Source organism: Quercus suber, unplaced genomic scaffold, assembly GCF_002906115.3.
Source record: "Quercus suber isolate HL8 unplaced genomic scaffold, Cork oak 2.0 scaffold_367, whole genome shotgun sequence".
NCBI lineage: Eukaryota > Viridiplantae > Streptophyta > Magnoliopsida > Fagales > Fagaceae > Quercus > Quercus suber.
In genome coordinates, this window is record NW_027069819.1 from 650,547 (window position 1) to 664,429 (window position 13,883).

General features: G+C 37.7%; 1 protein-coding gene across 1 annotated transcript; it reads left to right on the top strand.

The window, feature by feature from the left end:
* Positions 1–7,757: 7,757 nt before the first annotated feature.
* On the top strand, positions 7,758–8,774 carry LOC136061955 (uncharacterized). Its single transcript, XM_065760436.1, has 2 exons — positions 7,758–8,030; positions 8,124–8,774. Exons 1-2 carry the CDS (start codon positions 7,758–7,760, stop codon positions 8,772–8,774), a joined length of 924 nt encoding a protein of 307 aa, XP_065616508.1.
* The last annotated feature ends 5,109 nt before the right edge of the window (positions 8,775–13,883 follow it).

The following is a 13,883-nucleotide window of genomic DNA, read 5'->3' on the forward strand; positions in this document are numbered from 1 at the left end:
AGGGAGAGAGAGTAAACCGCATAGAAGGTTTTAGTGTAGTGCTATATATATATATATATATAGTATGTTAGTTTGGTTTAAAACTATGCACATTGTTGAGTAATAGTTGATTTAAAACTCTTTAGTTTGCTAAGGAGTTGTCGGTTTTGACTCTCATTTTGACATAATAAATAAATTAATAAAAAAATGTTAAGTAAAATTGTGGGACAACCAAAACTTATGTGGCAAATTATTAAAAGGTCAACTAATAGTCAAACTTCTTTAGTTTGGCTTAAAATTCTCCATGTTGTTGAGTAATAGTGGGTATAAAATTTTCCATGTTACTAAGTTGTAGTCGATTTGAAATTCTCTATGTCGTTCAGTAATAGTTTATTTAAAACTCATCATTTTGCTGAGTAGTAATCTATTTAATAAAAAAAAAATGATGTGTAACATTGTGGGACTACCAAAACTTATGTTTTTTGAAACCTAATCCCAACACGAGTATCTCTAGACTCTACTATGCAATCTAATTAAAGAAATTAAAAAATAAAATAAATTAATGAAAGCCCTCACGTGTTCTCTCCATATGGAGATGTGTTCAATCAATTTATACTTTGATCTCAATTCTTCAATGTATCTTATGTCCTATTATTATCCTATTTTGTAAAAGATTAGAGATATACTACCTATTTTCCCCAACTTCAATAGGTTTATGATTACCCTTGTTCCAATATCACAGCTAGATTGTAACCTCACATAAAGAAGACAAACATCGACATTATCTAAGTGTTTTATATGTCGTGGGATTTCAATGTTAGTCTAGGACTTGGGAAGTCATCTAATATGAGATTGTAAAATTGTATCAGGTACAAATATAATATATATATATATATAACAAACAAAAAAAAACAAAACAAAAAAAAATATAGGAGAAAAACCATCAAGTAAAAACAGAAGTATTAGAGAAACTTAGATGAAAAAAAGGGACATACCAAGATTAGGGTTTGTTAGTTGTAGATTTAGATTTGTAAAAGCACCACCTTTAGTACCACGATACTTGTCCTGGGCCTCCCATCAAGCCTGATGGGCAATCAATAAGCATTGATTTGGGAGTGTTGGTTGGAATGTAGGGACTATCACAGAGCAAGGAAGAGAAGGGAAGAGTCTTACATTTATGGTCCATTTGGATTGAGGGAGAGGAAGAGGGAGTGGGAGTGGAGTTGAGTAAAGTAGAGTAGATTTAGCACAAAATTAGCTTATTTTAGTCAACTCTACCCTACTCCCCTCCACTCTCCCTCCTTCCCCCCTCCATCCAAATAGGCCGTTAGGGTTTGAGAAGCGACGATTATTCTAACCTCTAACGTTTAGGTTTGAGGAGGGATGATACTTAAAAACCAATTAATTAATAAACTAAAAACCAAATAATAAACTAAATTTAAAAAATAATAATAAGGTGTAGATTGGTGAGACATTTTAAATTGTCAACAAAAAGTTAAAGGTTTCGATTTTATAGTATATATAGATAATAATTAAAAATACAAATACAAATCCAAAGAATTTATAGTGATTATATACTGTACCTAAAAAAATTTATGAGTCATTACATTTAGTATTTTATTTTGCTTTTTAGGATGATACATTAACAAACTATAGTTTGTGTAAATTTAAACTTTTAATTTTTAGCATTTTTTATTTTTATTTTTATTTGTATTGAAAGGAAGATATAGGCACATTAATCAAATCTATTATTATTATTTTTTTGTATATAAAAAAATATAGACAAACGGTAACCAATTAACCTTTTTTTTTTTTTTTACAAGATAGAATTTCTACTCTAACTTAATCTAAGTGTCTATGTATGTGAAGCTCCTCTTAGAGGCTTGAACCGCGGTCCTTACCCCCCACACCCCACAAGCACTTATACTTGTAGAGTGACCACTGCACAAAGGGTGCGCGGTGGTGGTAACCAATTAACCTGATTTGTGATTTGATTGACCCAATCCACTTGCAATTTATTTAGGACAATCCGTTTTCGACCTGATCCAATCTCTCAACAAGGACATGTTTGTGTTGTTATCTTTTAGGGATATTGCGACGTTGGGCTTGATATAAGCGTTTTTGTAGTGTTCATAATACTTATTGTACGTGTATTTTGGTGTGTCAAACAAACTACTTGCTAGTTTGAACACGATAGAAAACACATTGATTGATGAAGATCAAGTTCATTGTGTGTAGGGGTGGCAAAATTGGATACGACCCATGACCTCGACATGACACGAAATTAGCAGGTTATGGGTTGAAACTTATTGGGTTTGTGTCATATTTGGATTGACACAACTAACTCATTTAATAAACGGGTTGGGTTAGTGTCTATCATATGAAACTCGTTTGACCCGTCTAACCCATTTAATTTAATAACATTTTACTAATATATCCTTCAAACCCTAGGTATATAAACTTATTAATTGTTGTGGCTTATTTTCTTTGACATATTATGATTGATTATTTGTAATATTAAGATATACTTTAGTTTTGAATGATTATTTATGATGAAATTACTCGTTAGTTATGAATTTTATATTAAAAATATTTATATGTTTGGTTTTTCATAATTTATATTAACTTGGTTCATACTAATATTTGTTTGTTCTTTTCGTTTTGATAAAATTTGATAAACAGGTTGATATGATTAACCCGTTTAATAAATGGGTTGTGTTATTGTTGAGAAATCTTGACCCGTTTAATAAATATGTCGAGTTATTGTTGACTCATATAGTTGGATACTCATTAGTTAACATGACACGAACCCGACACGTGAACACAAATTGCCACCCCTAATTGTGTGCAAGTTAGAGATGTAATTAAATGAAGTTTATGATGGCCAAAGTGCAGGACCAGCTGTAACCGGAGTTGTCAGATATATAGAACAGAGCAACGCCCAAGCGTTACTCCAAAACGTACACTGAAGTAATGCTTTGGGTGTCACTCCATTCAACAATGGGATGATTTCAATATATACAACCGGTCCCATTCCTTTGGATGATAAAACATTAACCATTACATTATACAAAAAAAAAAAAAAAAAAAAAAAAAAAAAACATTAACCACCAAGAACAGGAAAGTGCTCTCTCAATGTGTACACTGTTTATAAGGCTATTTGGCTGTGAATTTTGTCGTATCTCTCAAGAGTGGAGCATCATCAGTTACGAGTTTGGGCATTGTACTAAAATATACAAGCTAGAATGAAGGCCAGTATTAAATTATTGGTATTCATGGATGCTAGCTTTGGACGAAGAAAATCAACTATATATCCAAAATTTGTGCCATTGTTGCTTCAATCTGAGAGAGTCAATTACCAAAAAAACGAAAGGTGATTTATTAAATTCCATTATGTGTAGTACTGTTAACACTCGTCCTTCTTGATAATGTGAGACTAGTTAATAGGTTTGATTTTGATAGTTACTCTGCAGACTTCACTTGAATGGTCACTTTCTTGCATGTACGAGTCGAGCTTGTCCTCCAGGCTGCATGCAGCAGATATTTTTTTTAATAAACAGCAGAAGATTTGGCTGAAATCAAAAGAAAGTGACTAGACTACATTAATTTTTGTTGTTGACACTTGACTGTCACAGAATAGATTATTATTATTATTATTTCAATTCATTGTACATTTCAAGTTGGGTGTCCACGAATTAATTCAGGTCGAGTTTGTGCTCAATTCAGACTCAACTTGATCACTTTAAGAGGAGGCAGAACTGAACCTGCCATTGACGAGGAAGGAACGGCAGTTCACAGAGACAGAACTAAGTTGAGGCTGAGGGGGCCATGTCCACCTACTACCCCCCCCCCCCCCTCCCCCTCCTCCCAGCCTTTGAAATATTCACATTTAGTATATATATTCACACACAAAATTTTACTTTTGTCCCTAAGATTATAATGTACTTCACCCCTTCTCCCAAAAAATTTACAAGTTGACTCATGAAATCCCAAAAAAGAAAAATTTATAAAATTCAACATTTTTATCTAGATGTCTTAAGAATATCGAGAAAAACTTTTAGACAAACATTGTACAATTTACAAATCCAGATAACAAGAAAAATCTAGAAAAGAATTCACAAATCTAGATAATAAAGCTTTATTATTTATATATTTAGTTAACCCTCCATTATCCTGTAATTGTTTAACAGCTATCATATTTTTTTTACTATTTTTTCAAACTTGCAACTTTTGAAAGGAAAAGATCTTAAATCTTTATGCTATCTCACCAATAAATGTCTCTCTCTTTTTTTGGCTCAATATTAATGCATGACCATGATTAGACATTATTTTAGTTTTTTTTTTTTTTTTTAGTGTAATGTTTGACATGAATTTGAACTTTTACGTTTTAACTATATTTTTTTCTAAGATTTTTTTTTTTTTAACTATAATTATTATAATGCTAGAGATACTTTTTTTTTTTTTTTTTTGCAAAAAAAAAAAAGTTATAAGTTGTTGTTCTGGGTAATTTTTACTGGTTCTCATCTGTACTTTCCACTAATATCACTTTTTCACTTACCAATAATTTTTTACCACATTAGTAGTTTGTAAAAATTTTTGTATAAAAAAAGTATATCTCTAGCATTTTTCTTATTTATATAGCATTACGAAGATGTTAGGAATACAATTATGAGAAAAGAATAAGTATATTCATTTTTTTATTAAAAGAAATTATAAAGAATAAAGAATCAATTCAACCTCAATCCCATGTTGATAAAATCAAAATGTGTTAATTGAGCTACAAAGAATTTAATTATAAATTTCTACTATTGATTTATTTTATCAAAAAATACAAATAATTCAAAAACTAATGCTAATAATGCATTGTTGCCAACCTCTAGTATTAATATTCCAATATTTGAGAATTTTTGAACAAAGAACTTTGGCCCCCCAAGTTTTAATCGTGGTTCTGTCCTTGGCAGTTTGGATGGCTTGTGTCCCAACTAATGGTTGTCACTAGTGCATTAACTCAAGGTTGCCAGCCTTTCCTTTTCTTTTTCTTTTTTCTTTTTTTTCTTTTTTTAGGATCTATTTAGATACCGCTTATTACTGAAAACTAAAAATTGAAAACACTATAGCAAAATAATTTTTAAATATATAAATAGTGCCGTGGGACCCAAATTTATATTGAAATTTGAGTTTGGATGACTTTTGTATCACATTAACAATGTCATGCGACCCTAAAAAACGCAAAACGCAGCACTGAAATAATTTTCAGTGTTACGCAAATGAACACTTAGGGTGTGTTTAGATACCACTTGATAGATCTTTGGAAATCAATAGGCTAAAAGTCTCAAGCGTTGATGATCTTAAGGCTGAGTCCTGAAAAAAAAAAAAAAAAAAAAAATCAGAGGAGACCGGTGGAGGCCGACCAAGAATTCTCCGATGGTAAAGTCAGTGGGTTTGTAATTCCAAATAAAAATGAAGCCTTTTTGGGATTTTTATTTTTTTTGTGGAAAGATGTCTCAATAACCTACCTTATCATTGGTGAATGCTTATATAGCACTCATCTTGGGACGGTTATTTGTTTGGTAACTGCTTCTATTGTTGAGGAATTTCAGAAGACTCAGAGGTAACTTCCATAACTGCTATGGAAGTTATATTATTTGGGTGTTTTCCATAACTGTCACTAGTGCTATAGTGACGAATTGTACCCCTTCGTGTTCCGGGCAAAAAGCTAGTCCAAAAATTGTATAGGAACTTAGAATGTATGTAGCTCGTCCAGGCGCGTTGGACGAGTCACCTAAGCCTGGATGAGCACGTTATTACACAGTTCTACGTTCGCTTCTCTTGCTGTTTCCCTTGGACGACCTCTATGGACGAGTTTGGAGTTAGTGTGTTTTAATACACTATCACCGCTTATTGCTAAAAATTGAAAATACTATAGCAAAATAATTTTTAAATGTGTGAATAGTATTTTGGAACCCAGTTTTAACTTAATTTTTGCATTTTTCTGTGCTTGTGGGTCCCGTGAACAATGCATGGGATCCACATTTAAAATGCCAAACGCAAATTATTTTGCTTTTCATTACAATCCAAACATACACTTAGGGTATGTTTGGATACCACTTATTTTGCTAAAAATTGAAAACACTGTAACAAAATAATTTTTAAATATGTGAATAGTGTTGTAAGACCCATTTTTAATGAAAGTTTTGGTGAAAAAAGAAGTTTGTGGGTCCTGTGAATAGTGCATGCGACCTACTGGAAAAGAAAAAAACACGCTTCTCCCAAAAAAAACTGAACGCAAACGCAAACTCAAAGAAGCTCAATCCAAACGGGTATTTAGTAAACACTTGGATGCAGCTGAAATGATTTTTCAGCTACATCCAGCGTCTGTCAATGAGTTTGTGCACTATTCACAGGATTGACAAACCTCTTTTTCCAGCAAAACTTTCATTAAAAATGGGTCCCACAATACTATTCACACATTTAAAAATAATTTTGCTACAGTATTTTCAGTTTTTAACAATAAGCGGTATCCAAACAAACCTTTATTATTATTTTTTTTTAATCCATTGTACATTCCAAGTTAGGTGTCTACGAATTGATTCGGTCAAGTTTGTGCTTAACTTAGACTCAACTCAATCACTTTATATGGGGGCAGAACTGAACCTGCTATTGACCAAGAAGGAATGGCGGTTTGGATGGCTCGGGTCCCAACTAATGGCCATCAAATGTCAGTCTAAGTCAATAAATTAAAATAGCAAGTGATGGGTTAACAACAAATTACATCTATGGTTCGTCTAGTGGAGTCGTCCATAATGACCAGTTAGCCAAACGACCAGGCCATCTCAGATTCGTCCAGAGATGTCGTCCTTGAGTATTTACCAATTGTGTAAAGCTAGTAATTGAGTCGAAAGAGTCGTCCATATGCATTGCACATGGACGACCGCACGATGGCAGAACAAAGAGTCGTCCATAAGCATTGCACATGGACGACTATGCAACACTTAGCAAATTCTAGAGCGGTTAATCAACCCGTGTTCATCGCCGCCAATTCCTCCCAAGTACGTAACTTCCAGCGGTGGTTATGATTTCTCTAGCCGTTGAGGAAGTTATGTCCGGATTTCACAAATTTGGGGGAAGTTATTGAACCAATAAACCGCCCCAAAGTTCCCTATATAAGGATCAGTCTGAACCAAACAAAGGTACGAAATTCTGAGATTTTTACTCCCAATACAGTTAGAACTCCATTCGAGAGAAGATACTAACTTAGTCATCGGAGGGTCTTAGGCCGGTCCACCCCGGTCTCCTTTGATATTTTGTTTATCTTTCAGGCCTTTACTACCACTTTGAGCCCATCGAAGCCGAGTTCTGCAGCCTATTGATTCTGTTCTTCATCAGTTGGCGCCATCTGTGGGAATAGGTATTATCTGAAAACTTTAAGTTTGACAGCCTATTCTTCTCCGACAAAAGGCTGTATGGTTCGGACTAGATCAACGGCCACTAGCCCAGGCCACCAAGAGAGTAGGGATGCTTCCAGCCATCCCAACCGAGATCGCCAATCAGCGCCTGACATACAACCTCCTTCCATCCAACACATACAGTCCATGGCGGCCGCCATGGCGGAGATAACTTGTCAGAATCAAGAGTTGACTAGGGAGATAGAGAGGCAGCGTCGTGAAGGGCATGTAGAAGAGTAAGCCCGAAGTCAAGAAGATAGAAGGGGAAATGCTGAGTCCGAGAACCATCCAAGGAGCACCACTTCGCGAAGGGTGCCACACTAGGAGAAAGAGATGGATCAGATGAGAAAGGCTATGGATGAGATGATGGAGAACATGAGAAGGACGAATCCCGTAGAGGATTTAGTTCACCGAACAGATTCCCCTTTCACGGCTTCCATCAATGGCCATCCCTTGCCTCCAAAGTTCAAAATGCCTTCCTTGGATTTGTATGATAGGGCACATGATCCTTTCGATCATATCGCCACTTTCAAAACTACAATGCATCTCCAGGGGGTTCTGGACGAGATTATGTGCAGAGCTTTCCCTACCACACTTAAGGGGCCAGTGCGAGTGTAGTTCAGCAAAATACCCCCTAGTTCTGTGAGTTCTTTCGAGGAGTTAAGTAAATTGTTTGTTAATAATTTCATTGGGGGGCAGAGACACAAACGTTCCTCATCCAGTTTGCTGACCATAGAGCAAGGAGAGAATGAAAGCCTGCGTTCCTTCATCACGCGCTTCAACAGGGAAGCCTTGACAGTAGATGAGGTGGATGATAGGCTACTATTGGCAGCCTTTCACAATGGGGTTAACTCAAACTTATTCATTCACAAGTTGTATGAAAAAGAGCCCCAATCCATGGCTGAACTCATCCATTCAGCCCAAAACTTTATGAACGCCGAAGATGCAATCATAGCTAAGAAAAGGAAGAAAGCTGAGAGAATGGAAGTCAACCCCACACGTCACCCTAATCAAAGGCCTCGTCCAAAGAAGGGACGGACGGAAGATAAGAAGGATCGAGATAGGGATAATAGGAAGGCAGGCCCATCAGCAAGGAATCAGAATTACACACCCTTAAACGCCCCATTCGATCAAGTGCTCATGCAAATCAAGGATGATCCTTCCCTGAAGTGGCCAGAGAAGATGAAGGGAGATCCTAACAAGTGCAATAAGAATAAATATTGCCGCTTCCATAGAGATCATGGGCATGACACGGACGATTGTTATGACTTAAAGCAGCAGATTGAGAATCTCATTAGACAAGGAAAGTTGAGGCATTTTGTGGGAAGGGATCATAAAGATGAAAATTGAAAGTAAAGATGGAAGAGTCATCACGGCCCCCACTCGGAGAAATAAGGGTTATCATTGGAGGAACTTCTGAAGGACAATCTTCTAGATCAAAGAAGGCGTATCTTAAAGTGGTACAAAATGTCCAACTCTCTGGACGATCACCAAGGACAAGGGGACGGACGAGCCAACCATTTCTTTCACAGATGAAGAAGCTGAAAGAATTCATCATCCACATGATGATGCAATTGTCATTACCCTACTCATAGCAGGTTACAGAACCAGGAGGGTATTGGTGGATAATGAAAGTTCAGCGGATATATTGTATTATCCTGCCTTCCAGCAGATGAGGCTTGGACGAGATCAGCTTCGTCCAGCAGGATCGCCACTGATAGGATTTGGAGGAATGAAAGTGCAGCCCGTAGGTACCATTACCTTGCCTGTAGTGATAGGGTCATACCCGTAGCAAATAACTAAGTAAATTTCCTTGTGGTGGATTATTCATCCTTATACAATGCCATCATTGGAAGACCAACCTTGAACAGTTGGAAGGCGGTAACGTCCACTTACCATCTATCAGTCAAATTCCCTACGGAGTGCGGAATTGGACAAGCACAAGGAGATCAGTTGGCAGCCAGAGAGTGTTATCTAGCCATATTGGCTATGGACAAGCAGATGTAAACTATGAGTATAGAAGAAAGAAAAATTGTTGCAGAACCGACTGAAATATTGGAAGATGTTTTATTACAAGAAAATGATCCTGAGAAATTCACTAGAATTGGAACAAGTATGAAGGAGAAGGCGAAAGAAGACCTCGTCCAATTTCTAAAGAAGAATGCCGATGTTTTTACATGGAGTCATGACAACATGCCTGGCATTGATCCAAGTGTAATCACTCATCGACTGAACGTGTCCCCCTCTTCTAAGCCTATTCGTCAAAAGAAGAGGGTGTTCGCCCCTGAACGAGAGAAAGTTATTAAGGAAGAGGTTCAAAAATTAACCACAGCACAGTTCATCCGGGAAGTCTATTACCCGAATTGGTTGGCAAATGTAGTGATGGTGAAGAAAGCAAATGGCAAGTGGAGGATATGCGTTGACTTCACTGACTTGAACAAGGCTTGCCCTAAGGATAGTTATCCTTTGCCCTGTATTGATCAACTGGTTGATTCTACAGCTGGCCATCAACTGTTGAGCTTCATGGACGCCTTCTCAGGATATAATCAGATAAAGATGGACGAGGCAGACCAAGAAAAGACATCTTTTATTACCAGTCAAGGTTTATTTTGTTACAAGATGATGTCCTTCGGTCTGAAGAATGCAAGGGCAACTTATCAAAGGTTGGTGAATCACATGTTTCATCCACAGATAGGGCGGAATGTAGAGGTGTACATAGATGACATGCTTGTGAAGAGCTTAGACGAAGGAAACCACTTGGACGATCTTCAGGAAACCTTTGAAACACTTAGGCGATACAAGATGAAGCTGAACCCAAGTAAATGTGCATTCGGAGTATCGTCAGGAAAGTTTCTAGGATTCATGGTTTCGAAGAGAGGAATTGAACAAATTCAGACAAAATCCAAGCAATATTGAACATGGAACCACCAAAGAACATCAAGGAAGTCCAATCCCTAACTGGACGAGTTGCAGCTCTAAACAGGTTTGTCTCAAAAGCCACTGATAAGTGTTTACCCTTTTTTAAGATTCTCAGGAAGGCATTTGAATGGACAGACGAGTGTCAAAGGGCCTTCCAGGACCTAAAGCACTATCTTACCATGGCTCCATTGCTAAGCCCGTCCGTGCTAGGAGAAGAATTATATCTATACTTAGCAGTGTCCCCACATGCCGTAAGTTCAGCGTTGATCAGGGAGGAAGAAAAGGTACAAAAGCCTGTGTATTATACTAGCCGGACACTGAAAGGAGCAGAAGGAAGGTACCCATTGATAGAGAAGTTAGCCTTCGCGCTAATAACAGCTTCTAGGAAGTTAAGACACTACTTCCAAGGTCATGTCATCAATGTCATGACTGATCATCCACTCAAGAAGGCAATGAACAAACTTGAAGCTGCAGGACAACTAATTCAATGGGCAGTTGAGCTCAATGAGTTTGATGTTCGGTACCAACCGAGGAATGCAATAAAAGCTCAAGCCCTGACAGATTTCATTGCAGAATTCACTCCAAGTTATGAGGACTTGGATGGGAAAGAAGATAGTAAAAAATGGGTCGTCCATGTAGACGGATCATCTACACTGTATACAGGAGGTATAGGAGTTGTTTTGCAGTCACCAGAAGGAGATAAACTGAAGTATAAGGTTCGCTTGCAATACCAGACAACTAACAATGAAGTGGAGTATGAAACCCTTCTTAAAGGGTTGGAGTTGGCAAAATCTATAAGAGCAAGCTCAGTGCTCGTCCTGGGAGACTCACAATTGATCATAGGCCAAATAAATGGAACATGTGAAGCCAAGGAAGATAGAATGAAGAAATATTTGAAGAAGGTGTTACGCCTTGTGAAAAAGTTTAGAGAAGCTAATTTCATTCAAATCCCAAGGGAAGAGAACATGGAGGCGGACACTCTAGTAAAGGAAGCCTCCGCTAATGAAGCAATCGACAAGTTAGATGAAATACGATACATGCCTAGCATAGACCTTCCTGAAATGTTGTAGATAGAAGGTGAGGAGAATTGGATGACCCCAATAGTCTAATATTTGAAGGACGGAAGGCTTCCAGAAGGGAAGGACGAAGCCAGGAAGCTCAGAGTCAAATCAGCCAGATACATCCTTATTGACGAGGTGTTATACAAAAGAGGTTTCTCAGAACCATACCTGAGGTGCTTAGCTCCAGACGAAGCGAATTACATATTGAGGGAAGGTCATGAAGGAGCATGCGGTAATCACTCAGGAGCTAGATCACTCGTCCACAAGGTCATCCATGCAGGGTACTATTGGCCAAACATCCAAGCTGACGCTAAGACGTATGTTAAAGTATGTGATCAATGTCAACGTTTTAGTAACATACCTAGACAGTCGTCAGAATATCTTACCCCAATGATGGCCCCTTAGCCTTTTGCACAATGGGGTTTGGATATTTTAGGCTCATTTCCAACTGGAACCAGACAGATGAAGTTTTTGGTGGTGGGGATAGATTATTTCACTAAGTGGGTGGAAGCTGAACCCTTGGTGAAAATTACACAACAAAATGTCAAAAACTTCGTCTGGAAGAGCATTGTATGCAGATTTGGAGTACCAAGAGTGCTAGTATCTGACAATGGACGACAGTTTAACAACACACCCTTTAGAAAATTTTGTGAACAGTTTGGAATCAAGAATCATTATTCCTCACCCTCTCACCCACAGGCTAACGGACAAGTAGAAGTAGCAAACCGATCCTTGTTGAAAATCATCAAGACTCAACTGGAGGGGGCAAAGGGAATATGGCCGGATGAGTTATCAGGTGTTTTATGGGCTTACAGAACAACAGTGAGAACTCCCACAAAAGAGACTCCTTTCAAACTGGCTTATGGGAGCGAAGCAGTCATACCTGCAAAAGTGCATATGGCCAGTCATAGGGTGATGAAGTACCAGGATGAGGAAAACAACGAACAGCTTCGTCTTAACCTCGATCTTATAGACGAGGTAAGAATGGACGCGGAACAAAGAACAGTGAGGTACAAAAATCTCATGGCAAAGCAACATGATGCCATGGTGAAACCCAGGCGCTTCAGCGTTGGAGATCTCGTCCTTAAAAGGGTTTCTTTAGCCACCAAAAACCCAGCCCATGGGAAGCTGGGACCAAACTAGGAAAGACTTTACAGAGTTATCAACTCCAAGAGACAAGGATCCTACTATTTGGAAGCCCTGGATGGACGAAAGTTAGAGCACCCGTGGAACGTTGAACACCTAAGGAGGTACTATCAATGAAGGGTGATCATGGACGAGCCATGAGATGGACGAGATCCTTGGACGTTTTAAGTAATGTTTAAATATTATTTTCCAGTGTGCTTATTACTGTTGTGTTTTAAGTGAATAAGTATTTTATGCTGCTCATGGACGAAGTTATGTTATATTATGTATTTTTAATTCCCTAAAAGCACAAGCTCTCAAGCATGTGCCATGATTGTGGATGAATGATTACATGGTATGGTTTTCTGAATATATATATATGATGTGTTTTAAGTATGTGTATGATTGTATGGGAATCCTCAATTTTCTATGATTCAAAATGATCCACGGACGGCGAAAGGCCAAAGACGAGTAAAATCCTTGGACGCAAGGAAGTATCGTCTAAAAGCTTTCCTTTAGATAAACAAGGTATGTCCGTCTAAGCTCAAGACGAGACAAACCTGAAGTGCAATCGTCTACACTATGGACGAACAATGTGCGTGTGAAAACACCACAGGCCCATAGACGAATCTAGCCAACTTAACAATCCAGCCCATGGACGAGCATTTGTTGGGAAAATTTTATTAAGGACGAGTAAATAATCGTCCTAAATTTGAGCAACGATTAAATCTGGCAAAAAGACATCGTTAATGGACGAACATTACTTGAAAATGAACATTTCATGATGTTACACAGGAAGGAATTCGTCCATATGTTTAAGACGAGATAAAACATCCGTACAAGGGAAAATCCCACAATAGCCAAAAATGGTATGGACGATATAAATGAAATTTTGTTCACAAAGCTTAAGGAATATTCAAACACAATGAACAATGAAAAGGAAAAGCATTCATACATTCATAAAATTCATAGGGTAGACAACCACCGTCCAAAAACCCTTGGAGAGTAATGAGTGCCTATTCATAAAACTCGTCCATAAACTTGGATGAAGAAATTGTACTTGAATAAATTCTAGAAAAAAGTAAAAGCCCAAAACACTGGGCACCTCCAAATAAACTTAAAATATAAACTTTCTAAAGGAAAGATGAAATCACTAGGATTGACCACTGGGAGCATTCTTTAGATCGTCTTGTGTCACTTCGTTATTAGTGTCGTCCATCACATTGACGTCCTCAGAACTCGTCGCTAGCAAGGAACTCTCTGTAGCAAGAGGAAGCTTGAAGAAGTCAAAGTTTAGATCAAGGAAGGCTTCTTTGGCATTAGCATGGAAGTCCTCATAGCCAGTAGCATAGTG